The sequence below is a fragment of the Gadus macrocephalus genome, chromosome 23 (assembly GCF_031168955.1).
Source record: "Gadus macrocephalus chromosome 23, ASM3116895v1".
Classification (NCBI taxonomy): domain Eukaryota; kingdom Metazoa; phylum Chordata; class Actinopteri; order Gadiformes; family Gadidae; genus Gadus; species Gadus macrocephalus.
The window spans coordinates 9382614-9407767 of record NC_082404.1 but is presented as its reverse complement, the minus strand read 5'-3'; the positions used below and the strand labels follow the sequence as shown (position 1 = coordinate 9407767).

Here is a 25154-nt window from a genome sequence, read left to right as displayed (position 1 = left end):
ATAGCCGACACACTTTCACTTTCACCGTTGCTGCGGGTCTGCTTTCCCGAACTCACTGTTGTGTTTCAGGAGCATATGTTGCCGCATAGTACTTTCTGGTAGCTCGATTTCGCTTGGCATATTTTACATTTCACCTTATGATCTCCTATTTCTTTAAAGTATTTCAATTCTTCGCTGCGGTTTGCTTTAACCGCCATCTCTTAACTTTTTGAATTCTGGCGTGCCTGCACACGCCACGGAACGCGCCATGGAAATGGATGCATTTAATTTTCTTTGTGCCCACGTCATGCGTTAGTGGCGCCGACAGAAAATTGATACATTTGCTTCAGAAAACTTTGTTTGTGTGTGTATATGCAAACTCGAGTTTGCCTGTCCACCAACCGAGTTCATTTGTAACGAGTAGTACTCGAGTAATCGATTCCTCACGCCCATCCCTACTACCTACCCAACACGTGAACACCTATCAGCACCGTGCACATACAATGTGCACCTGCTAATAGTTTAGCTTGTACTCTCGCAGTTTTTATAGTTTTTACGACAACTTAAACGGTGACAAAGACATGCATGCATGTTCAGAAGCTCTTCTCCTTAGTATTTATACTCTTTAGTACATTTTATTTTATATCTTTTTAAGTTGTAAGCTCCTTTCTTTTTTCTGTTTAGGGTGTGACGTATGGTTTCATGTTTCTTGGTAACTGTTTTCGGTCCGGTTTGGTGCTATATTTTTGTGCACCCTTTATAAACCCAGGCCCACACCACATCCCTGCATCACCCATAAACACAGTGCGCATTCCTACACAGCGTGCCTCCTATAGTCTGTGCATGTGAAGGCAACGTGCATGAGGCCCGTGCACGGGCAGGTCCCCCTCCTCTTGTCCACTCTGCGCGGGGAGATGAAGATAGTGTCACATCGGGGGATTGAAGCGTATTGAGTGGAGGGCCGCAGCGAGGGCCATGGATTAGCTTCATCATCACGTCCCTAACAGCTAATTTTGCTGCCCTGCTGACAGAGCTGCTGTTGACAGCTTGTTTGGTGAGAGTCGGTCCAACCCCATCCCCGGGTCCATTGTGACCTTGGAGCCGTTCGGGCCAGCATTGTGTCGGCCATCATTGTGTGCGGATGTGCTGCCACTCGACGGGGGTTAATGTGAGGGGCTTTTATCAGGGCCCTCGACTGGATCTGATAACGTCTGGCACAGGCGGACAGTTTATTGACCTTCGGCGGGGCGGCCTATACAGTGGTGTAATGATTGATGCGAGTTTGCCTTTCACCGCCACCGCGCCCCTGTTAAGTCTGAATTAAGAGGATGGGAGATAAGGGGGCGCTGTGGTCTATTTAGCCAGGTGTGATGGGGCCTGGCACCTGACAGAGATGTATTAGCCTGCCTCTTCCTCTCCCCTGTGCCAAGATAAGACGTCGACCTTCTTGTTGACGCTCAAAGCACTGTGCTTGTTTTGATCCTGGCGTGTGTAGCCTGTAGAGGCATGCAGATTCCAGGGTGTGATATCTGGGGTTTAAATTCCCAGAGATCTGCTGGGAGCCCGTTTTTAAAGCATGATCCTTGACAAATAACTTGAAATAAACACCAATATGGTGAATGCATGTCAGCTCCCATGTAATAAAAAAGTATCTCTTTTTGAGATGAGCAGTCTAGCTTTAAAGCGCTGTCGACACCCACCGTCCCATGTTTGTGGAGAGGTGACGCGTGACGCGGTATTATCCGCCACTGAGCCCCTGGGCCTGCCCGCCACACAGGGACACACTGTTTGGATTTAAAGGTCAATGGGACACTATGACTTCAGACCTCATGAAAACAAATCAGAACGATGACGACAGAAACCAATTCAACACTTGTATGCGACGGCTCCTACAGTGAATTCAGATTACATGAGGAGCCGGTAGACGTAACGGCACATTTTGCTCTAGGATGCCTACTGGTAGGACAGGGGCACTGGGACTCAAACCCAGAACCTTTCGGTTTGCAGTGGAACACCCTTGCCGCCCCCATGAAACTGAAATGTGTTTCAAAGGCCTCCCTCAGATGGTTTTAAGATATTCTCCAACTTGTTTAAAGACCTTCCCCTGGAGGTTTCAAAGGTGACATGGCCCAAGGAGGAGATTATGCTGCCCAGCATGTCCTCGAGCAACCTGCAGCCTTTCGTGTGTGTGTGTGTGTGTGTGTGTGTGTGTGTGTGTGTGTGTGTGTGTGTGTGTGTGTGTGTGTGTGTGTGTGTGTGTGTGTGTGTGTGTGTGTGTTATTCCTGGTCTGTTGAGATCCGTTTTATGGGAGAAAGCAGAGACTCCTGTGTTTTTGCTCGCTCTATTTTATTCAAGGCAACGTGAAGCAGCGTTCAGAATAACCGGAGCTATTCGCCGGGAAAACAGAGTTTCAGGGCGGGAGAAGGCCAGGAAGAGATGTAATTGGATCATTCAGGAATTGGGTGCCGATGGGAAGTAGCTACCAGTGCCGAGCCTACCGCCATCACAAAGGGTTTAATGAAGTTCATCCGGTTCTATTCTAATGTAACTATGACATACGGAATACAGAGTACTATGTTGTGTTTTTTCATTCGTTGTTGAACAGACGCTAGTGCTACAAGCTAACGAGGTTAGCCTTCTGTGTTTGTTTGGGGTGGTCCATAAGGGCTTAACAGTCTGTGATCATTTGGTTTTCCTTTAAGGGCATCCCAGGTTTATTTCCACGCCCGCATGTTCGTGGTCCTTGGAAAGTTTTCACAGGTGTAACTACTATATTTACAAGGTTTCTGTAGTGGCTGGCCACGCTGTTCAGTATTCATTGTGAGTCGAGGAGTGGAAGAGTGGAGCAGAGAGGATTAAAGCGGTCTGTAGCCCTGGGCCGGTCATGTCCACCAGCTATTTACTCCCAGTAGGGATCTGTTTTCTCTGTACCGAGGGTGTGTCTTGTTGGAGGTATATATTATTTCTGTACTGATCTGGCCGGTCTCGGTTGATGGATACATTATCTTAGTGCTGTGGTGTATGTTGGTTGAGGGATGCATCATATCTGTGCTGAGGTCTATCTCGGTCGAAGGATATGTCCTCCTTGGACTGTGGTGTGTGTGTCTTGGCCGAGGATACATCATCCGTGTACTGAAATGTTTTATGGTGAAAGGAAACATTATTTTTTTGTAATGAGGTGGGTCTAATTGAAAGGATACGTTATCCTTGTACTGTTGTGTGTCCTGGTGGAGGAATACATCTCTGTACTGAGGGCTGTGGTGGCGGAGGGATACCTTGCCACTGTGCTGAGGCTGCGTTGGTGCGTGGCAGGTTAATGGTGCGCTACACGGAACAGTGTTGTCTGTTCGACCCCCTGACCTTACTTAGCTAGAGACACGTCTCATTAGGGCGCATTACAATCAGCACCAGTCTTCAAGGTAAACACCACTGCCATTTCTCTGCGGATGATACCCTGTTAGTAATAGCCGATATTTACAAAAGGCATTCATCCATTCAGGCATTCGTCAGGTGACTTTTATCTTGTTGTTCGGCTGCGATTTTGAAGTGCGCAAGCGGGTCATTCGTTTTCCCAGAATCCTCTCTTGTTTGCGATGTTTTCGGCACTAGGGCATGAACTTACAACCTTAGCCGTGAACGATAGAAAGGCAGTCGGATATCTCCACCATTATTGAGCTGTTCCTATCTGGCCCTGTATTTCTGTGCATCTTGTCAAACATCTACATCTCATTGAATTTCAAATGTCGGCAGGAATATTAATGAAGCCCACTCCTACTGTTATGGTAATTCCAGGGTTGGGGGGCGGTGGGGAGTCCCCTAAACCCCTCCCCCATCGTATTAGCTAGTGTTTCCACCACTCTGCCGATCCCTGCCTGCTCTTGGGTTTAGTTTAGATTAACTCACCCTTACTTGCTGTCCAAACTGTCCTACATTTTTTATAATGCAGAAGAGCTATATTGAAAGAGATATATCTATCTATAGTTTATATATATATATATATATATATATATAGAATACAAAATCTGGTGGTACTACTGCAGCTACTTCTAATTCAAAAATATACAAATAAATAATAATAACGACTGTATATATTACACTGTCCAATTCAATAATTACTAACATAACTGTATATATTACTGTCCAATTCAGTAATCAATTCGAAAAGGAGAAACAAGGGGAATGGATGTGTTTCAGGAGGTCTAAATAATGTAATTATGAATGATTATATTGTAGTATTTCCATGGCGCTCCCCCCGACCCACAGCGCTGTGCATAGAGTGGTGTCCATCTCTAGAGCTATGTTGATGTGTTCATCAGGACGAGGACGAGGACTACCCTGCAGCCTACCAGCAGATGGGCTCTCCGGGCGGGGCCGGGGCCCAGTACCACCAGGGCTCCCCGCAAGAGGAGGGCCTCCAGGAGCCGGAAGAGGAGGAGAGAGGGGCCGGGGAGCAGGAGTCTCAGGAAGAAGAGGACCTGGCTGATAGCTCCCACCTGCTGGACCAAGAGGAGGTAGGGGCATGATAATAGTAACAATGGATTTATTATGAACAGTCGATGTACATATACATCATGCTTCTTGTTGTCGCCTACATTGTTGTCTCCCCTCCCCAGAAAAGAATGGAATATATAAATACAGTAATAAACATGAACCGGTAAAGAGCCGACACAATAGCACTTGTACTTTGTATCTCTGAAGTGAACGTTAATGAAGACATTCTTCATGATTTGGATTTAAAATTCACAAATAACAATGAAAATATGTTGTATTTAGAGAGATCTTTTTATGATGACGTAGGTTGATATTGTTTAAAAACGTATTATCAACGTGACTCTGTATTGGCCACCATCAAAGGAGACGGGTTTTAACTGAAAGTGTGCTTCAGGGCGAGAACGAGATGGGAGAAGATACTAAGGAGGAGTCAGACGAGGAGGACGAGGACGACGAAGGGTCTGGTCGTCTGCGCTTCAAGTCTGAGAGGAAGGACGCGACTGTGGTGCGGGTAGCGGACGCCGCGAGCAAGAGGAGAAACATCCCGGAAACCCTCGGTATGGCCTTCACAGTTACAGTCCCAAAGGGGAACTGTTCTCATGTTGATGAAGGAACAACAGGGTGGTTTTGTCATCGGCAACAGAACTAGGCTAGGTTGATATTGATCGAGCATATCGATGACTCCCGCAGCGCTGGTAGGCCCACTGACGTGGTGTGCTCTCCTCTCCTCAGAGCTGTCGGAGAAGGCCAAGGCGGACCTGATGGAGTTCGAGATGCAGGACCGCCAGCGGAGAGAGGGCCGCTTCGGTGGCGGCTGGGGGAGGGGTGGGGGGCGTGGCTACGGCCGAGGCAACCCCCAGGGCTTTGGCGGGCAGAACTTCAGAGGCAGAGGACGGATGAACGATCAGAGGAACCCGCTGATGGGACACATGGGCATGCAGGTAAAAACACCGCGACATACTGGTACACTCACCTGGACATGCATGTACACTCACCTGGACATGCATGCAGAGTTCCCGTTGTCCGGTAATTACCGGTCTTTGACCGGAAAAAAATGAGGAGGACCCGAAAATTCTAAATGTCTCCGGTCAGAATAACCGATTGAAACTATGGCCCCGTCCACACGGAGCCGAAACGGGCGAAAACGATCCGGTTTTGTTTTATGCGTAATGTTCAAGGCGCTGGTTCTCCACAGAAAAAAGTGGAGCGCATCAACCCTGCGCGCCTACAGCATGCGCGCTGTATACAAACATTCAGTCATGAGGAGATTCAACCTTTTAAATTGAGCAGAAATACTTTTGAATGTGTTCATTTGAATTGTGTTTAAATATGCTACAGTGGTCATTTGTTTAGCCAATTCATGTAAAACAATGAGGGTTTTGATTGTAGCGTAGCCTGTGTGATAAAATAAATAAGTTGTTAGATTTCGTGCACTCGCTCAAATTGATCGCTATAGACTACCGTAACCGTAGGTTTATGAACTAAACGGCGGCAAGCTTTGCGGAGCACCGGTACTTAACAACCATGGCGAATCAAAATATGATCACATACTTCTTCTTCTTCTTTATATAGCCTGCCTATCAATTTTTTTAAGTGCAATAAACACAGACAATATCTGATTTTTTTCCAATTTTACCGGTAAAATGAAACCTTCCCGGTCACATGATCGGCACCCATTTCTTCTAGCGGAAACACTGCATGCATGTACACTCACCTGGACATACATGTACACTCACCTGGACATGTATGTACACACACCTTGACAAACAAGTAAACATCTGGGTGTGCATACAGTCTATATAAACACATGTAGTCTATATAAACACATGTAGTCTATTTAAACCACATGAAATCTATATAAACAACATGTAGTCTATATAAAGACATGTATTCTATATAAAAACTGTAGTCTTTATGAAAATGGTCGTTTATCTTAACATCGGTAGTATAAACGGAGGCGGTCTGTATAAAGAGTTTTTACAAACGGTCTATGTGAACACAGATAATCCAAATAAACGCCCGTATTCTATTAAAACACGGGTTGATCTAGCTGCTATTTCCCAGGTGAATGGGAGGGAAGTTGGGACACAGGTGGGCAGGTGGATGTCACACTGAGTGTTAAAGAGAGTTAATGTCCTGAGAGGTGTGAAGGTCATTAAATCCCTCGTCTGCTCCCCTTATCACTGTTGATAGACGGATTATACAGAATCAGCCTTGCTCCATTTACACAGCCTCCACCAAATTAAACATGCTCATTGCCGGGGATTTAGCGTTTGTGGGTTTTTGATATTGGGAGATTCTCTCCAAGCGTGTAATCCCTTCGTTTCCACTGATCATCAGCACAGGCATGCCTGAAGGTGTTGGTGTCTGGAGACCAAAAGTCTCTTTTAATAATAATACTTTTAATAATGATTGAATACCTGGAACACTAGTAACACTGCTCAGCTTCTGGATTATGACCTCTCAGAAATGAAAAGCAATGACAATGAATGACCATCAAATAGATCATGAATTCAGTGTTCAGTAATGTGTAAGGAATTAATTCAACTCACTGGATACAACCGCAATGGAATCCAGCCGATACGTCAACAGCTCATGGTAGTGCTGTGCCGGATGATACATATACGAGGCGCAGTCTGGTTTGAGGTCTTCATTCATGCGCTTCTTTCCCAACATACAAACAAGCGTGTTGGAGATTATTTCAGAGCATAACAGGGGATTGACATGTTGGCTTGACAGCGCATAGCTGCAGGCTAGGAGAAAAGCTAGCCACAGACAGGCTAACAGCCGTAGCAATTGAGCTAGCTGCAGAAAGCCTTACAGCAGTAGCAGACGAGCTAGCCATGGACAAGCTAGCAGTAGACAGACAGAAACAGACATAGTCGATGAGCTAGCCGCAGATAGGCTAGCAGCAGCACACAGTATAGCAAAGTCTAAATGTTTAATTTAATAAAGGCACTGTACAACACGGCGTCGTTTTGGACAATCACATCGTTGGGACAAAGCCCTGGTGGACTTCGTAGAGAATATTAAATAAAGCATAAAATACACAAAGAGATGGAATAGTCATATTGACATGAACAAGGTTTCAACGTGACGTGTATAGAGCCAGCAGCAGGGAGACGATGTGATGTGTGTGATCGGCGGGGACGTGTGCGTAGCCGTGTCCGTGGGCTGACATCGTGTCGTGTTCTCCTCCAGCACTCTGCGCGGCTGCCGGGTCCCATGCGCCCCCACCCCCACCACACGCAGGGGGGCTCCCGGGGGCAGATGTCCTTCCAGGAGCACCGGGGAGGGCCCCTGGGCCACTCGCCCAGCCTGCAGCCCCTCATGCCCCCCCACCTGGCCCACCGGTCCCCTCCTCCCCAGCGCCCCCAGCTGGACTCCCTGCAGCAGCGCCTCTTGGTCTCCCCCCCGCCCAACTTTCCCCAGAATGCCCCGCCCCAGCCCCCGCCGGGCCCCGCCCCCCAGTCCAAGAACATCCACATCAACCCCCACTTCAGAGGCCCCGCCTCCACGCCACCCGCCCAGCAGGGTAGGTACCGCACGTCTACACACGCTCTACACAACACACACACACACTCCGAAATGTACGCACACATACATGAAATGTACACACACACACACTTATTCCTGATTAAATATTTACCTTACTGGGATTTTTCAAAGGCAATATTTGGGCTACATTACTGTCACAGCACGCAGCATTTAGTAAAGTGTCCAGTGATTTGGGAGGGGTGCAAGATGCCCCTAGGTTTCTAGCAGATTTTTTTGGTCTGGTATCTCTTGCTCTTTCTCTCTCTGACTGTGTCTCTCTCTAACTGTGTGCCTATGTCCAACTATGTCTCTCTGACTGTTTCTCTCTGACTGACTATCACTCTATGAATGTGCCTATGTCTTACTGGGTCTCAATCTTTGTGTCTTTTGTCAAACGGTGTCTCCCTCTCTCTTCAGCACCCTTGACACCGTCGGTCCAGATGCAGCCCAGACCGGGAGGTGCTCCTCAGAGGTTCCCAGTAAGTACTCCTCCTCCTATTGCCCATCATGCAGTGTGTCTGGGCGAGGCCAGTGTCATTAACAGGCTGTGGCACCAGATAGCACACTGGCTGCCTGTGATAGCAGCTTACAGCAGGAAACCACTCGGGCTCAGAGCCGTCATGGCTGTTCTTATTCAGCTGCTCGCCATGCAAGGACAAGGACCCTCCTGGATCTGAAATGGAGTCCTGAACGCAGGATTGACCTCCCCACTTGGACACGCACAGCTCTCTGACCACACCGTTATTAGAATATGATGAGATTAAAGTGGCAGTATACGGAGGCAGTCAGACACAGAGTAGCCTGTCTGGTAGAATACGGTTCCATGAGGAGTGTCCTTTAACATGATTACAGCATGTGGGGGAATGCCCCTATCCCATAATAGGCTGGCCTCAGGTGGTACCGACAGACACAGTAAACAGCGTTTCATCTGCACTTATGCAAATGAGCCCTCCGGAAAATAAGCCCATCCAATCAGGGTTCTGTGTGGTGGATGGAAGCCAAACACCCCCCTCCCCCCTCCCTCCTCTGTGTCTGCTCCTCCCTTTGATTGGACGCTGATAATGCTGTCACTCAGAGCTGTCTGACCTCACACCAGGAAGTTGGGGGTGGGGTTTTCAACCCATACAGTGCTGAGCTCCCCAGGTGTCAATCACCGCCAGACTACGGTTGCCATGGACACCATTAGACATGCAAATGAGGGCGTTCCAGTGCCAAGGACGACACGTTAACGACTACTTCATGTTTAATGGTTGGAATAAGATGGGGTCGAAGGTCACATCCTATCCGGAATGAATGCTCTTCATGTCCACCAGTGCAGAATGGTGCTGAAATATTAATTTATCTCCCTGCCAATTCAACAAAGGAATATTCAATTAATAATGATGGGACCTATCATTATGCATTTAAAAATCCTGTTTTAGAAATTAAATAAATTATGTTTGTCTGGATCATCCGATTGCCTCTGTATTCTATTATGTATAGCCCTGGTACATTTAATCAATAACATTGATGATATATGAATTGATAATATATCAAGCAATGTCTTTTTTTTTTTTTTTTTCTTTGTGTATTAAGTGGCAGTTGTGTTCTCAAATCCTACATTTCCATTTCTTGTTGAATAGTTTGACCTCTGCCCCTACTCCATTATATGGATTTCGTCTAGGCTCTACCCCTTCAGCAGCCTCTCTCCCGTCCCCCCAGAAGGCTATCTGTGTCTGGGTACACACTGGGCTGCAGCAGCCTGGAGGATTAGCTCCAGATGAGCTGAGATTTCACCGCTTTTATGTGGACACCATACCTGACCTTTCCATCCCAGCAACAACAATACGATCCTCTGTGCTTAAGCCCCTTTGATTAACTTTCTGTTTAGCAACTTTTCTAGAAACAATGGGCTCTAGTGTCAACACACCTGACTCCCCCTCTTAAGTGGCGGACAGGCAGCGCGGTACCAGCGTTGGATTAGCGTTTAAGATAAGATCTTAAGTCATTTACAATGGGCTCGGAGCACGTCGGCTGCTAGGTGTTGAATAGCAGGTTAATGTGTCGGCAGGCAGATGTTGAAGTAAGCGAGCAGATACGAGAGCTTACCGCCCCTGTATCTGGTTGTATTAAAAGCAAGACAGAGGCGGAAAGCTGCTTTAAAATAACCAGCTGGAAACAATGAGAGCAACCCTGATCCTTTCCCTCCTAGACATTGACCCCTGTCCTTTGAGCCCTATCTTATTTTTTGATTGTATTTTTTCATTTTCTACTTTCCTTTTTCGGTCTCTATCTCCATGTTTCTTCTGTCTCTGGCGGTCTTCTCTCTATTAATCGTAGACTCTGCTCCCTCCGTCTCCTCGTCTCCCAATGTCGTTTTTTTCCCTCCAAGGCCTGCTCCATGTATTTAAAGACGGGGTTTACCATCTTCACTCCATGTAGACTCTATAAACCGGTCGTACAAACAGATCCTCCATCAGCCCCGGCTGGGCTCCGGGTTGTTGTTACCGTGTGTATTGATGTCTTCCCCTCGGTTCAATATTCTCGCAGTAGACCCAAACCACCCCCAAACCGTGGCCCCCCGGGACCACTGAGCGAAACCATTTGTGATGTATGAGTCCGAGTGAATGTCTGAATCCTCTTGTAAGTTGTAGCTTGGCAAACATTTTTCTTCAGCTTGGACCGCGCCAACGGACAGGCTGCAACACCAGCCAGTGGAGCACCTTCCATCGATTTATTATGGCAGTTTCCCAGCCTGTAACAAAAGCTGACTGGACACTCATTAAACCCAGCGCTGGACGGCTCCAGGGAAGTTGAGGAGGGAGCCCCGGCATTGTGTCTAAATTCTGGTGCTCTGTGTGTGTTTTCAGGGGCCGGGAGATTTCCAGCAGACGGGGCCCTTCGGCCAGCCCCAGCGCCCCCCGCCCTTCCTGGAGCCCTTCAGGAGCCCTGTTGCACCTCCCCCGCAGGAGCGTGAGCCCTTCTTCATCGGAGGTAAGATGCAAGGCCCACAGGTCTTGCTCAACCTGCCCTGAATGGGGGAAGTGTTACCCTGGCATAGCACAGCTTAACATACCGCCGTCTGCTGCAAGCAGTGTAGCGTAGCCTAGCTTAACAAGCTGTCTTCTGTGGGGTACTGCTGCTAGCTGTGTAGCATAGCCTAGCTTACCTTACCCTAACTGTTGTAGCGGAGCTTAACATGCTATACTCTGATGGGCATTTACAGGGTATGCTGCTTGTGTGTTGATTGCGTGCTTTAGAACATAGAGAATGAAAGAGTGTTTGGCCTTGGCTTTGGGTTGACAACCATGAATAAAAAATGTAAGATGTCTGATTCTGTTAGCAGTCTGCATGAATTCTGTTAGCACCCTGTACACCAGCACTTAGGCTGATGTAGAGAAAAGTGCTCCTCAAGGCCGCAAGCCCTAGACTGATCCCTGTGTCTCTGTTACTCTCTCTCCACCTCCTCCTCATCTGCCCCCACCTCCTCACCTCTTCTCCTGTCTCACCCCCACCTCCTCCCTCACCCCCTGCCTCACCCTCACCATCTCCTCTCAACACCCTTTTCCTCCTATATTCCCCTTATCCCCTCTCTGCTGGATCAGAACCGAGGTTTCCGGGCCAGCCCATGTTCGACCAACAGATGACCAACATACTGCTGGGAGCCGGAGGCCCCCAGCCCCCCCACCGGCTCCCCCAGGAGCAGCAACCTCCGCCCCAGGGCCACGTGACCTTCGGCCAGCCGGCCCCCGTCTTCAACCAGACGGGTCCCGGGCCCCTGGGACTGTTCCAGAGGGAGCCCCCCAGGGCCGGCATTCCACCCCAGGGGCTGGGGGGCCTGAACCAGCATGGGGGCCCCCCCAACCAGCCCCGGCCCTTCATGGGACCCAGGCAGCCCTTCGGCCAGCAGCAGAACCAGAACCTCTTCACCCCCCCTCCGTTTGGGATGCAGGTACGTCCAGGAGTAGGGCTGATGGATCAGCTTCTGGGTTATTTGGTTTGGACTTAGTGTTATTCTCAGGGTTCTTCTGTTTATTTTACTGTTGGTGTTCAGACCGTGCTGCGTGAATTGTAAAATCTGTACTCTAATAAATTATATTCCCGCTGTTGTCGATCAGGTCCAGTGTCTTGTAGCGCGTGTGCAGCCTTCAGATGAAAAAGAGCCAGGCTCTGTTTTATTGTAAATTCATGAAATTCACTGCTTAAGATAATTAAAATGGTGGAGAGAGAGTAATGCACATATAAATAAATGAGAGTGGTTTGTTTTGTTTGGCCTCAGCCTGATGTTTATGCTAACGAGCTGAAGGAAACGCATAGGCAAGAGCTCCCCCTAGTGGTGTTTGTGGTTACTCTTACTATGCGGCTATATGAGGACACAGATGGAGGTTAATGTTATGCAGATCTTCTTTTAGAAAGAGCCATGCACACAATTTTTCAGCAACGCGTGTGTTGTTGGTGTACTTCCGGTGTTGGGATTATTATTATTATTATTTTTTATGTTGTGCTGTATGCGTTGGAGAGCTGTTTGTTATGTTTGTGTGTTTCTTTAGAATGTCTGTATGTTGATAGTTTGTTGGTGTGTTGCAATTTGGTTCATGTGTGTTACGTTCTTGCTTCTGGTTTTTCAGGGTGTCCTGCAGTTGCCCCACCATGACCACATGGCCTCCCATCCACCCCAGCACCACCAGTCACAACACCACCAGTCCCAGCACCACCACCAACAGCAGCAGCAGCAGCAGCAGCACCACCAACAGCAGCAGCAGCACAGACAAGACCTCCCCCCTCACCACCACCACCACCCACAGCACCATCATCAACAACAACAGCAACATAATCATCAACAACAGCAACAGCATCAACAACAGCAGCATCATCACCAACAACAGCAGCAACACCACCAGCAGCAGCAGCAGCAGCAGCAGCAGCATCAGCTAGCTCTGAGTGACCATCGTCCCATGATTCACCAGGGTCAGAACCCCTTCCAGGGCGGCCCCCGCCAGATGACGCCCCGCCACCAGAACCCCCCACCGCGCAACGGCCCGCCCAGGCAGCACATGGTGAGCTACTTGCACGCTCACCCTGGGGCTTATACTGATGAGACCATGCTAACTCTGGGGATTATTCATCCAAAGATATTAGCAAGCTAAATCTGGAGATAATTGAAAGGATACTGCAGGATATCTGTAAATTGGCGTATGCTCGTCTTACCAAGAGTTAAACTAATTGTTAATCCAAATGTACATTGTGTTCATCTAGAAAGGGAGTTCGCTGGTTTAGTGTGCTTTCATTTTTTGCCGCTTCAATTGACTTGCAGTGTTACTTACTTACTTTCCAAAGATTTCTAATGTGTTCAGAAAAGTTGCTTATTCAAAAAGAGCGCTAGTATCTTTCTGTAAACACACACCATTCTGCACTGTTTTCAGGGCTGTGATTGTTAGGCTACCTGTAATGCACGATTGCCGTGACTATAATATCAGCTGCTTCTGGCTTGGTAGTCAACTCGGAGGGTAACCTTTTTAGTGGCGCATCAAGTAAGAGGAGTTCTAAAAGGGGAGTTCGGCGAACTCCCCTTTTAGCTCACAATCATGAATTTTGAATCAAACAACTCGATTGAATCTGGTTAGACATGGAGACACTACTCTGCAGATATCTCTGCTAATCACTTAGTGCCCATGCTGTTTCTGGGGCTGATTCAAGGAGAATATATTAACATGCTTATTCATGGAGAAGTTGTATTGGCAAACAAACAACATCTAGAACAGTATTTACAAAAGTTTTGGTGTACAACTCAATTGTCATCAAGACCATTTTCGCAGACCACCTCATGTGCAAACAGTAAGAATTTGATTAATACACATGCAGTGGCTGAGTAAGAAAAAATGCTAGCACCCTCTTTATACGCAATTATTACTGCAAGGCCATGGCCAGTGGGAGGAGTGGTCAGAAACGCTGCTTATGCTCGGTATGATTATTTACACAGATGACACAAATTTATACAAAATATCTATGAAAGAAATTACAATGGAAATGGAATGCAAAACGTTTGGCACTTGAAATGCTAAGCCATAAGATTATATTTACGCAACAATATTTATTAAATATTTATTTGCAATGATCTTTGCAATTCTTATGCATCATAAATGTATATTAAAACTATTTAATCGCATTTACCACCTGCAGTACCCTTGCGAACCATCAGTTATAGGCATATCACAGGTGGAAAAACATTGATCTAGAAGATAGCAGTAGGTAGTTGTCTCTCTTATCTGACTGAGCTGTGGTAGTTGTGTTCTGTTATTTACTGTGAACTCTGTTAGTTGTGTGTCTGTTACCGGACGGTGAGCTGTGGTAGTTGTGTTCTGTTATTTACTGTGAACTCTGTTAGTTGTGTGTCTGTTATCTGACGGTGAACTCTGGTAGTTGTGTCTGTTATCTGACGGTGAGCTGTGGTAGTTGTGTAACTTGTGTGTCTGTTACCTGACGGTGAGCTGTGGTAGTTGTGTGTCTGTTATCTGACGGTGAACTCTGGTAGTTGCGTCTGTTATCTGACTGTGAGCTGTGGTAGTTGTGTAACTTGTGTGTCTGTTACCTGACGGTGAGCTGTGGTAGTTGTGTAACTTGTGTGTCTGTTATCTGATTGTGAGCTGTGTCTCCACAGAACGCCCCCACTGGAAAACAACACATGCAGATCCTGCCGCAGCGCAACAGCAACCTGCGAGAGCTCCCCGTTGCCCCTGGCAACAACAACAACATCACCACCACCACCACCGCCGGCAACTTCAACCGGCCCGGCGCCGTCCCTGGTTCCAACATCAGGCCAGTTGCCAGGGCGACGCCAGGGCCCCGACCGGCCGCCGCCGTGGGCCTGGGGAGGGGCAGGCCCCCCGTAGGGTTGGCAACGGGAGGAGACCCGCCTTCCACGGGCAGAACCGTGGTCCGGAAGGAGGTCCCACAGGTCAGTGATACAGATGTGTGTCTGAGACTGGGGGCACAGCTCAACTCGATGGCCGCCACTCGTCAACAGCCTTTACATTCCTCTGGGGTTTCACCGCTCATTGATCCCCTGGTTAAGGGAGGGGGGCGGCTGGAGGGTGGGGTTCTAGCTCTGTCCTAGAGGACCTTTAGGGGTCTTGGCATGTTTACCGATGTGTTAACATTGGTAAAGCAGTGCCTCTGTGTCTAGCAGTATATTCACATTTATCACAGTTTCTTAGTGTCTAGCTGTACGTTGGCATGTAAAGCAATGTCTTACTGTGTCAAGCAGTATCCTTGCATATGTTGCAGTGTCTTGATGTGTCCAACAGTGTCTGGGAATGTATGACAGTGTCTTAGTCTGTCAAGCAGTATCTAAGCATGTGTAGCCGTGTGTTAGTGTGTCCAGCAGTATCATAGCATGTATTGTTGTGTCTTAGTGTGTCCAGCAGTATCTTAACATGTAGCATCGTAAGTGTGTCTAGCGTTCTCGAGACATGTGAGCAGCTCCTGGTGTATCTAAGAACACATGTTGTCACGTGTCTCAGGACCCCGAGGAAGACGAGGAGACGCGGCAGTACAGGATGAAGATCGAGGAGCAGAAATGTCTGAGGGAGCAGATCCTGAGGAGGAAGGAGATCAGGAGGCAGATGCAGGCGGGCGTCCGCAAGAAGGAGCTCCTGGACCGCCTCAACGCCCAGAGCCCCGCCCAGCTCCCCGGACCGAACCCCGACCAGGCCCCGGGTCCGAGCCAGGGTGTGATCCAGGGTCAGTACCAAGGCCCTCCGCAGCAGCAGATGGCCCCACCACAGGCCCAGAGACAGTTCCCTTTCAAGCAGCAGCAGCAGCAGGTGCCCCCCAACCAGGGCCCGGTCTTCCCCCCTCACCAGGGCCCAGGCTTCCCCCCAAACCCTGGCCAAGGCTTTCCCCCCAACGGTGTCCTGCAGGTCCCCCAGCTACGCACGCCGGTCAGGCCCCGCCTCCAGCCTGGTATGGGCATCGCTGGGCCCAGCCCGCAGAGACAGATCCAACAACAACAAGCACCACCACCCCAACAGACGCCACAGAGGAGGAACAGCGCCCAGTCCTTCCAGCAGCCCCAGCCCCCTCAGAGGATCATGCCCATCCAGGGTGTGTCGTCTGTCGGACCCAGTCCACTCCAGTCCCTGGCTATGGGGCCTAAAGTAGGAGTGAAGAGAACAGTGATGCAGCGTAGCAGGAGTCTGGCCGAAGACGACCAACAGCTCCCAGAAAAGGTCCGCATCGTCAAACTACCCGGAGCAGTAAGCACTTCCTCCTTCTGGCTTCCTGTCTCCACCCTTTCTCTCTCTTAACGTCTCACCTCTTCTCCCTCTCTTCCGCTCTCTCATCCTCTTCAGTCTCTTTCTCTAATCCTCTTCCTCTCTCGACTCGTCTGCTCCCCTCCATTCTCTTCCTCTCGCTCCCTCCCTCTCCCTTCTCTTCCCCTCCTTCCCCCTCTCTTCCCCTCCTCTCATCTCTGATGTACTCCTTCCTCTTTTTTCACCTGTCTCCCCCTCATGTCCATCTCTCCTCTCTTCTCTTCTCCTCCCTCCATTGCTTTACTGACAAAGCCACCAGTCAGAACAGTGGCAGAATCAAAACGTTTGAGATTTGGTTGGTAAATGTCAGCGCGGGCCCTAGTGGTGTATTTGTCCACCTAGAGAGAGAGATCTCAGTAACCTATAAGGCTGTCGGCTAGGGAGGACATCTGTCGCTGTTCAACAAGTGATCCATATAGCAGCTTCAGTGTTTTTCAGGTTTAAGGGTGGTAGTTGTTAGAGGGAGCATGTGACAATTAGAGGTACGGTTTCCCGCTTCATCGCTGCTCTTTAAGGCGATGTCATCTCTTGAGGTACAACAGTGTTATTAGGGAGACACCGAGACACGTCTCAACCATGCACCACTCACACTAACCTTTCTGGTGGAGGGCGTGTTGGTGTATGTGGATGGTTAGGTTGTTGGTCAGGACAGGGGGAACTTGAGCTTGATTGGACAGCACAAAGCTTGCACTCTTTTCCAGCCATTCAAATAAGATACAGGGCAGTAAATGTTTCCCACAGCTTGAATGACTGGGACGTTATAATTAAATGCATGATACATATTACTGTGGGATATATCGGATACTGGTACCGAATGGGTCAGAGGTGGATGTATGTATGTGGGAAAGCAGTGCATTGTGGGGAAACGAACACCAGGGATTGTGTGTGATCGTTATGAAGTGGGATCTGGCGAGGGACAGCTCCAGCCCTAATTACACCCTAATCTCTATTGACGGCGCACAAAAGGCGCACGTGTCGTGGTGGATATTAACGGGTTGGTTTGCGTGTTGCCGAGATGCGATAGCGTGTCGGTGCGTGAGAGCCTCTTCTCCGTGACCTTCCCCGAGGATCGGCACACATGCCTCCGCCAAGATAGAGGTAATCACATGTCAGAGAGGGAGGGAGAACCAGCGGTGTGGGGACGCTCTCCCGCTCATTGTTCTGCTGTCATCACCTGCAGCGGGACAATGTTATCAGTATCGGTCCATTCTCTCCATCACACATCTCTCTCTCTGTCCTTCACTGCCTCCCTCCAGGCCTCTGCCAGGTGTGAGCGGAGTGGGAGTGGATCTAAGCATGTGTAATGGCTCATCTGGTGGTTTTGTGTTAATACCTGGTGTCAGTGTGGTGTTAATACCTGGTGTCCGTGTGGTGTTAATGCCTGCATTAATATCTGGATTAGACACACTATACCAAGAGGATTATTCTCTGGCTCCTGATATTTCCATCCGCGGCCTTTGGGAAGGGGCTGCTGCCGTTGGGATGCAGTTTAGCGTGTGATGGATGCAACCAGCGGTGGTGATTTCTATAGGAAGATTAATCCGTTTAGCGGCAGTGGGGGGGGTGTATGTGGGGGGGTTATGGGAGAAGTGTGTGTGTGTGTGTGTGTGTGTGGCGCTCCTCTTCCTCTGTATTGATCTGTCGCCAGAGGACGCCGGGCGACCTTCAAGTCCTCCGAGCCTTCGACACTTCATCTGATAAGAGCACCGCCTTGTTAAACACGCACGCGCACACACACATAGACACGCACGCATACACACATAGACACGCACGCATACACACACACGCATTGAAACATGCAGAGATACACACCTATATGCACAGAGGCACACAAAATGTTTCGGTAATTAGGGTTGCGGCCAGGATAGTGTGTGTGTGTGTGTGTGTGTGTGTGTGTGTGTGTTAACTCCGTCTCCTCTCCTCTGCAGCATGGCCGGGGTACAGAGCCCCAAGGCATCCCCGAGCCCCTGACCATCCCGTCCCTCACACAGGGGGCCCACAGGAAAGTGATGCACGCCGGTGCCATGGCAATGCAGCCGGGCCGCGGGGGCGGAGCCAATAGGGTAGGTCATCAACTAACAACCACATGAGGCCCTAATAAAAAGGGTTTCCGGACCCGACTCTGCAGAGGCACAACTACCACTGCATGAAACTACTATATCACGTCGCCTACGATGTAGATAGTACTACCCTACTGGATGCATGAATGAGTCTCTCCCTCTCTCTAGGTTCTGGTGGCGGGGCGTGGTCGAGCCAGGTGGGCTCCTGGTCGTGGGAGAGCCGCCCAAGGCCAGCAGGTGGCTGAGAGCCAGGCCTGCACCGTGTCCATCGAGGGCCTCTCCTCGTCTACCACCGACGCCCAGCTCAGAAACCTGCTGCACTCTATCGGACCCATCCAGGTACAACAACCAGCACGGCATCACAACCCCAGCCACCCAACCAACCTCTAATCCCTAACCTCCAAACCCAGCCCTAACCTCTAATCCCTAACCGCTAAACCCTAAACCCTAACCTCTAAACCCTAACCTCTAAACCCAACCCTACCTCTAAACCCTAACCTCTAAACCCAACCCTACCTCTAATCCCTAACCTCTAAACCCAACCCTACCTCTAATCCCTAACCTCTAAACCCTAACCTCTAAACCCAACCCTACCTCTAATCCCTAACCTCTAAACCCAACCCTACCTCTAATCCCTAACCTCTAAACCCAACCCTACCTCTAATCCCTAACCTCTAAACCCAACCCTACCTCTAATCCCTAGCCTTTAACATCAACCCCACCTCTAAAGCCTAACCTGCAACACCAACCCTACCTCTAAACTCTAACCACTAAACCCAACCCTACCTCTAATCCCTAATCTCTTAACCAAACTTTACCTTTAAACCAGACGCTACATCTAATCCCTAATTTTTAAAACCAACCCTACCTCTAAACCCTAACCTTTAACCCAACCTGACCTGTAAACCATATATTTTAACCCAACCCGACGTGTAAACACTAACCTTTTAAACCAACCCTACCTGTGAAGACCGACCCTTTAAACCAACCCTATCTGCACACCCAACTCCCATGGTGTCGACGCTAGATGCTCAGCTTGTGTGTGTGTGTGTGTGTGTGTGTGTGTGTGTGTGTGTGTGTGTGTGTGTGTGTGTGTTACCCCTGCAGATGTTCAAGATGCTCCCCCATCAGAGGAAAGCCCTGGCCAAGTTCTCCAACCCCGACCACGCATCCAGCTTCCAGAAGAGCTTCAACAGGTAGGAACCTGAAGAAACACACATATTAGCATGGCTTTTAGCGTGCATGCTAAAGATATACTCAATCTAGCCTAGCTGTTATCCTGCATTCTAAAGATATACCCAATCTAGCCTAGCTGTAAGCCGGCACGCTAATGATATACACACGCTAGCCTAGCTGATAGCTTGCCCACTGCACATTTACACATGATAACATTGTCATAACATTACGGATGTTGCAGATACAAATGCTAGCCTAAATGATGACACTACAAGATATACATATGCCAGCCTAGCTGTTAGCCTGCATGCTATAGATACACACACCGACTAGCTAGATGTTTGCTGGTCTACACTCAAAGATATACGTGCTGCAATGATAACGAGCTACACTTATGCTCAGACGAGACGATAAGCTGTGAGTAGATAGCGATTCAAAGACATACACACTCCAGCCTAGAGATAAGCTGGTCCATAGTGAAAGATGGCTTGACACACTTTGGCTAGCAGCTAGCAGGTCAGTTGGTCTGAGAGAAGCCATCTTGCATGGTGTTAATGGTGATCATGACCCTACCCCTACTGTACCATGACCATACCACTGCTGTCACACAGGCACATGATTGATTTGTCCCACATTGACGTGTCGTTGGTTGACGGATGAGGAGAAAATCCTACCCCTCCAATCAGAAGACGTTGGGAAGAAGAAGTCATTGAAATTTGAACTGTTCCCGTGCCCCGCTCTAGCAGGGCTCAGCCAATCCCTGACCTCCCTTGGATCTTGGACATAACAGAGACAGACTGAAACCAAGGCCAGGTTTATGGTTTATAAACATTGAGACTCTACTGTGATGTACTGTCAGTACTAGGGACACTCATTAAGGACTGTTCAGATAGTGGTTGCTCCCCTCAACAGATAAACATTGTTCATAATATATACATGTTAAGAGCAGATTAAACACATTATTAACAGATAAAACATCTCAATAATGAGCAGATCGGACTAACCTGTAGCTGTAGGGATGTTGTTTGCGTGAGTGCAAAAGGCTCATCTTGGTGTTGGTATCCTAGGAGAACAGTGCCATCTAGTGGCTCCTGTTTGCACTTTTTGTTTGCAGTGTATTTTCTTCCTTTAGAGGGCAGTGTACCCTAAGTATTGCTCCCCATATTTTTGTTTTTTATGTAGGAATCGGTTGCTTCTCGCCATATTTTTTTCCCAATAGCTCCCTCTATTGGGAGACAGTGCTGGAATTAGTTTACACGACACAAATAATCTGGAACTGGTGGCATTATTTTTCATTTCCACGTGAATCCATAAGAAATTACCTTTGCCCAACAGAACTTTAAATATCACTGAACTGCAACCTTATTTTATCCGTGGAATAAGAATTAGAAAATTGTGTTTTTCTTATTAAGGAACAAATAATCGTAATCGTAATATTTTTAGAAGTTAAGTCTTTATTTTGAGTAGCTCATTTCTATTTCATTAATTTAAAGTATAACTAAGGCGAGCTTGTACACTTTTTAATAATTAGGTCTTTATTTGCTCAACCTTCTAGACGGGACTTGGATTAACAGGCGTACATGACACGTTGCATTTGTTTGGTCCCAGATTACATGATACTTAATAATCTTACCCCTTAAACATCCTCCAACTCTAATAACAGGCGGAAAACAATATATTTTTATTATCTATCTTTCGACAAACCCTTAAATTTGGAGCCTTTTATTAAATCCATAAAATAATTTCAAAATAAATAACTGATAGCACTCATCAGCATTTTGCATGCCCAAACTCTATTTTGAAAGAGCAGGGCTATCATTCTACTGAATGAGTGGATACGTGTCCACTTTCTACGACTACATTTCTTTATTAGCCCTCCAAGACACATGAAGAGAGAACCGAACAACCTTAATGTTTGTCAAAACATCGCCGTGCTTTCCCCACATAGTTTGATGTCGGCCGATATCAGCTGGTCTTATAGATGTGATTGGAGGTGGAGATAATTCTCTTTGTGTCCGTTCTGCTCTTGCCAGTATTCAGTCCATCCTTTAGCCAGCGAGAGGGGGCAGCCATTACCTGGTCCAAATCATGTACATCAACTCGACCCTATTTACGTTAACGAGTGTACTTGCCTAAGATGACCTGTTTTCATTGTGTGCGTGAGTGTATATATATGTATGAGTATGATGCGATTTCCAGCGGGAAATATGATTGGAGTTGACTTGTAAAAACCAACAGCTGAGAGAACTGATCGATGTTTCTGTTGAAGGTATATGAAAAAACGTTTTATGGGAAAAATAAAATATGGCTGATATACCGTTGACATGGAGGTATGTGACGCCAGTGATGTCTGATGTTCTGAAATCGTGTGTTTGTTGTGTGAGGAGGATGTGTTCTACTAGTTTTTTATTTTTTTACATTTTACACATTTACGTTGCACTAAATCTCAGTATTAACAATCTTTTACAAACCACAGATGGTCCACAGGATCCAAGTTAGCGGTTGTTTTCAATAAGATCCACGGTTGGTAGCGGTTAGGTCAGAGGGGAATACCGTTGAATTGTTCCATTTGTGATTTGTACTATATTGTTTGCCATTCTGCAAACAAAAATAGTTTTCTAGTCCTTTTTAAGTCAGCTCCATATTATGTACTTGAAACATAGGAAGTTGTCACTCTGACCTGTTCTAACTTCCTGTTTAGGATGAACATGGTCATCTGCACTTTACGACAATCCTGGAGAATTCAGTCTTTTTATCACTACTTAAATACCTTGTAGTTTTCCTTATCTTACATATAGAGATGTTATACCCAGATATCACTTAAAATGGTATGGACTTCACCTGAAACACATGGATTCTAGATGCAGAGCTTAGAGCTAGCTGTTAGCCAAATCATACCGCCTCAGGATATATGGAGCTGTAGGAAATATGTCTTTAGAGTAAATTAACTCTGTAGAGATAGTAGAGCTCTACAACTACATAGACGTAGAGCCGTCACTAGCATGGAGCTAGCAGGTTGAAGGTTGTGGTTCCCGGGTGCTAATGTATGTGTTCAATGTTTGTTTTTTTTGTACTTTTCTTTCCATGTTTTTGAGTTGAACTCATACGGATGAAGTTGTTGTTTCCAAAAACATGGTTCCCCTAGTCTATTGGGGTCGCTCCTAAGGAGTGCGTACCGGCATCAGCCATGCCGACGATGTTAACGCTGACTTATGTTAAGTTACTATAGACGATGGTTAAGTTAAGTATAACTAGTGTTTGTAACCGGTTAGTTATCGGTTATTTACAGAGTCGTCATTCAGAACCGGTTCATATTGGACCTCTTGGTAGCTTAAATTTAAGAAGTGGATTTGGTTATACAGTTAGTATTAATCTCAAATCCTATGGGTCTTTTTTTTTATGGTTGCTTAAAGATATGAGAATATTTGGGTTTTCCAAAGTTTACACTACCAAGAGTTTTGACTTGTGTTGCTTTAACAGCCTCATGTTTATTACTGGAGCTATGTTATTCATGGTATGCCGTTCTGACTTGGTTTTACGCACAAAAAAAACCTAACCCTAAACACCCACTTCTCCATCTCGACAGGTTCCGACGGCAGAACGTGTGTTTAAGTATTTCCTCACAGGTCCAGATGAACTCTGTTTCGCCCTACAGGTCCCGTGGTCTCTGGGTGGAGCCATTTCCCCTCACTAACTCATCTTTAAGCGCCGCATCCCGTTACGCTATTTTTCCCTAATATAATTTCGAACCCAAATGTACTGCTTCAAATATGAGTTGCGCTAAAATCATTGTCTTCAACACCAACTCAGTTTCCTCCTTAAAGATGGACCATTATGTAATTAATGGGATTCGGACCAATTACTTTTCTGGGATTCCTAGAATCTGAGTTGATCTGGCAGATAACAATTTCTTCACAACACGTGTTTAGAGTAGTACTTTTATATTTTCAATTAGCCCAGTATGGCTGTCCCCTTTTAAGTTGATTTCCTTCTCTTTAGCCTCTCCTTACCTACCTTACTTTATAACAGTGACTACCATACCTTGCCCCAGCACATTGCCTAACCTCCTTTACCGTATCACTTCACCTACCTTTCCTCTTAGTGCCTAACTTGCCGTATACTACCTTACCTTTCCACCTACCTTATTACCTTGCCTACCCTTCCTCATACCTTATTTGCCCACCTCACCTTATTCTAATTTATCTTAACTTGTGTATTTCCCTAATTTCCTTCCCTTAATGTAGTGTTCCTGTGTTTGCTGTTCCTGAAACCTTTAACTTTAAATCCTCCAGATTGCTGGGAGGAGATCATGTTCTTACTGGGAATACTGCAGTCTAGCACTGTAGTACATACTAGTTAATACTGCTATATAGTGGGTTATACACCATAGTACATACAAGGGTAATACATCCTATAATAATTGGCCAAGATGGGATATTGTATACTAGAATGGTCTATATACTAATCTGGTATACAATAGCGTAGTATGTACTTTATTAAAGTCCTTACTAATATAGACTTAAGTATAAACTAAACTAATATTGCATGGTATTATCTAATGTACTATAGTGTATACTATACTAATATGTACTATGGTGTACTATACGAGTATGTACTACAATGTTAACTGAAGTATGTATGCTTAATACTTGGGTGTGTGTACAATATACTAGCTTAAGAGTGTGTATCATACTTTTATGATTACTATATGCTAGTACTATAGTGTATTGTGGTTACATACTAGTATGTGCACTATATACTTTAATGTGTACAATGTACTAGTATGTATGCTATGTATCTGTACTGTATTATTTTTGCTTAATTCTTCTTCTGCCGTCCATTTGACAGCGACCAATCACAGGCCGGCTGTTGCCAATGGGATTAACCCTTAACCCCTCCCTCCAGCAGGTTCACTTCCTGGATTGTTTTAGCCAATCAGACGGCGGCTCCTCTCAGAGGGGAAAAGTGCTCACACAGCAGATGCTTTCAAAATAAAGGCACTCCTTGAATCAAAGCAGCTACTTTGCCTTTTTGGGTGTAAAAGACTACCTGTTGTGCTCTAAAATCAAGAATGAAGCAAACTGACAATTGACTAGTCCACACGTGGACCTGTGTCCCTGTCCTGTATCTATGCACTATCTTGTACTGTCTTGAGGTGTCAATGCTTAATATGACATGTTCCAAAGATCCATATGTTGGATACAAATGTTACTATTTCTACCTCTGTATTGTCATCAATCATGTTCATGTGATCGATCCAAACTACTTAAGCGTGATAAAATGTTGATCATCGCTACAAGATTTTTGTCAAAATAAACGTTCCTTTTGTCCGTCCTTTCATTCAAGGAGCACATTGTCCCTTATTTTGTAGTCTTTGACCAAACGCACTCATCAGAAAGTGTCTCACAGTGAATTCAGAGCCCTGTCATTGAGGAGCAGGTCGTGGTAAGAGGGCATCTTGCTCTACGATACTAGGCTGTGGACATTGGGACTCGAACTCGGAACCTTCCAGCTGGGACTATCCCGCAGCCTTTGTTGAACTTATTCCCCTTCCGAATGTGTTTGAGCGGCAGGCCGGGACATGAACCGGTGGGCTTTAGGAACAAAAGGCTTTCTGTA

The 25154-nt window shown here is 46.9% G+C and overlaps 1 protein-coding gene across 2 annotated transcripts in view; it reads left to right on the top strand.

Moving 5' to 3' along the window:
• The window catches only part of rbm33a (RNA binding motif protein 33a), a 36763-nt gene extending 11879 nt beyond the window's left edge, over nucleotides 1-24884 (top strand). The window contains exons 6-19 of one of the 2 annotated variants that reach the window (XM_060045620.1): nucleotides 4297-4491; nucleotides 4866-5028; nucleotides 5204-5412; nucleotides 7673-8006; nucleotides 8426-8487; nucleotides 10858-10981; nucleotides 11593-11939; nucleotides 12616-13044; nucleotides 14646-14942; nucleotides 15508-16215; nucleotides 18228-18362; nucleotides 18528-18698; nucleotides 19467-19555; nucleotides 20147-24884. In XM_060045620.1, coding sequence (XP_059901603.1) covers nucleotides 4297-4491; nucleotides 4866-5028; nucleotides 5204-5412; nucleotides 7673-8006; nucleotides 8426-8487; nucleotides 10858-10981; nucleotides 11593-11939; nucleotides 12616-13044; nucleotides 14646-14942; nucleotides 15508-16215; nucleotides 18228-18362; nucleotides 18528-18698; nucleotides 19467-19555; nucleotides 20147-20195 — 3312 coding nt within the window. In that variant the 3' untranslated portion in view covers nucleotides 20196-24884. Of the gene's footprint in view, nucleotides 1-4296; nucleotides 4492-4865; nucleotides 5029-5203; nucleotides 5413-7672; nucleotides 8007-8425; nucleotides 8488-10857; nucleotides 10982-11592; nucleotides 11940-12615; nucleotides 13045-14645; nucleotides 14943-15507; nucleotides 16243-18227; nucleotides 18363-18527; nucleotides 18699-19466; nucleotides 19556-20146 lie in introns of both variants that reach the window. The other variant, XM_060045619.1, reaches the window with a different exon arrangement.
• Nucleotides 24885-25154: the final 270 nt, after the last annotated feature.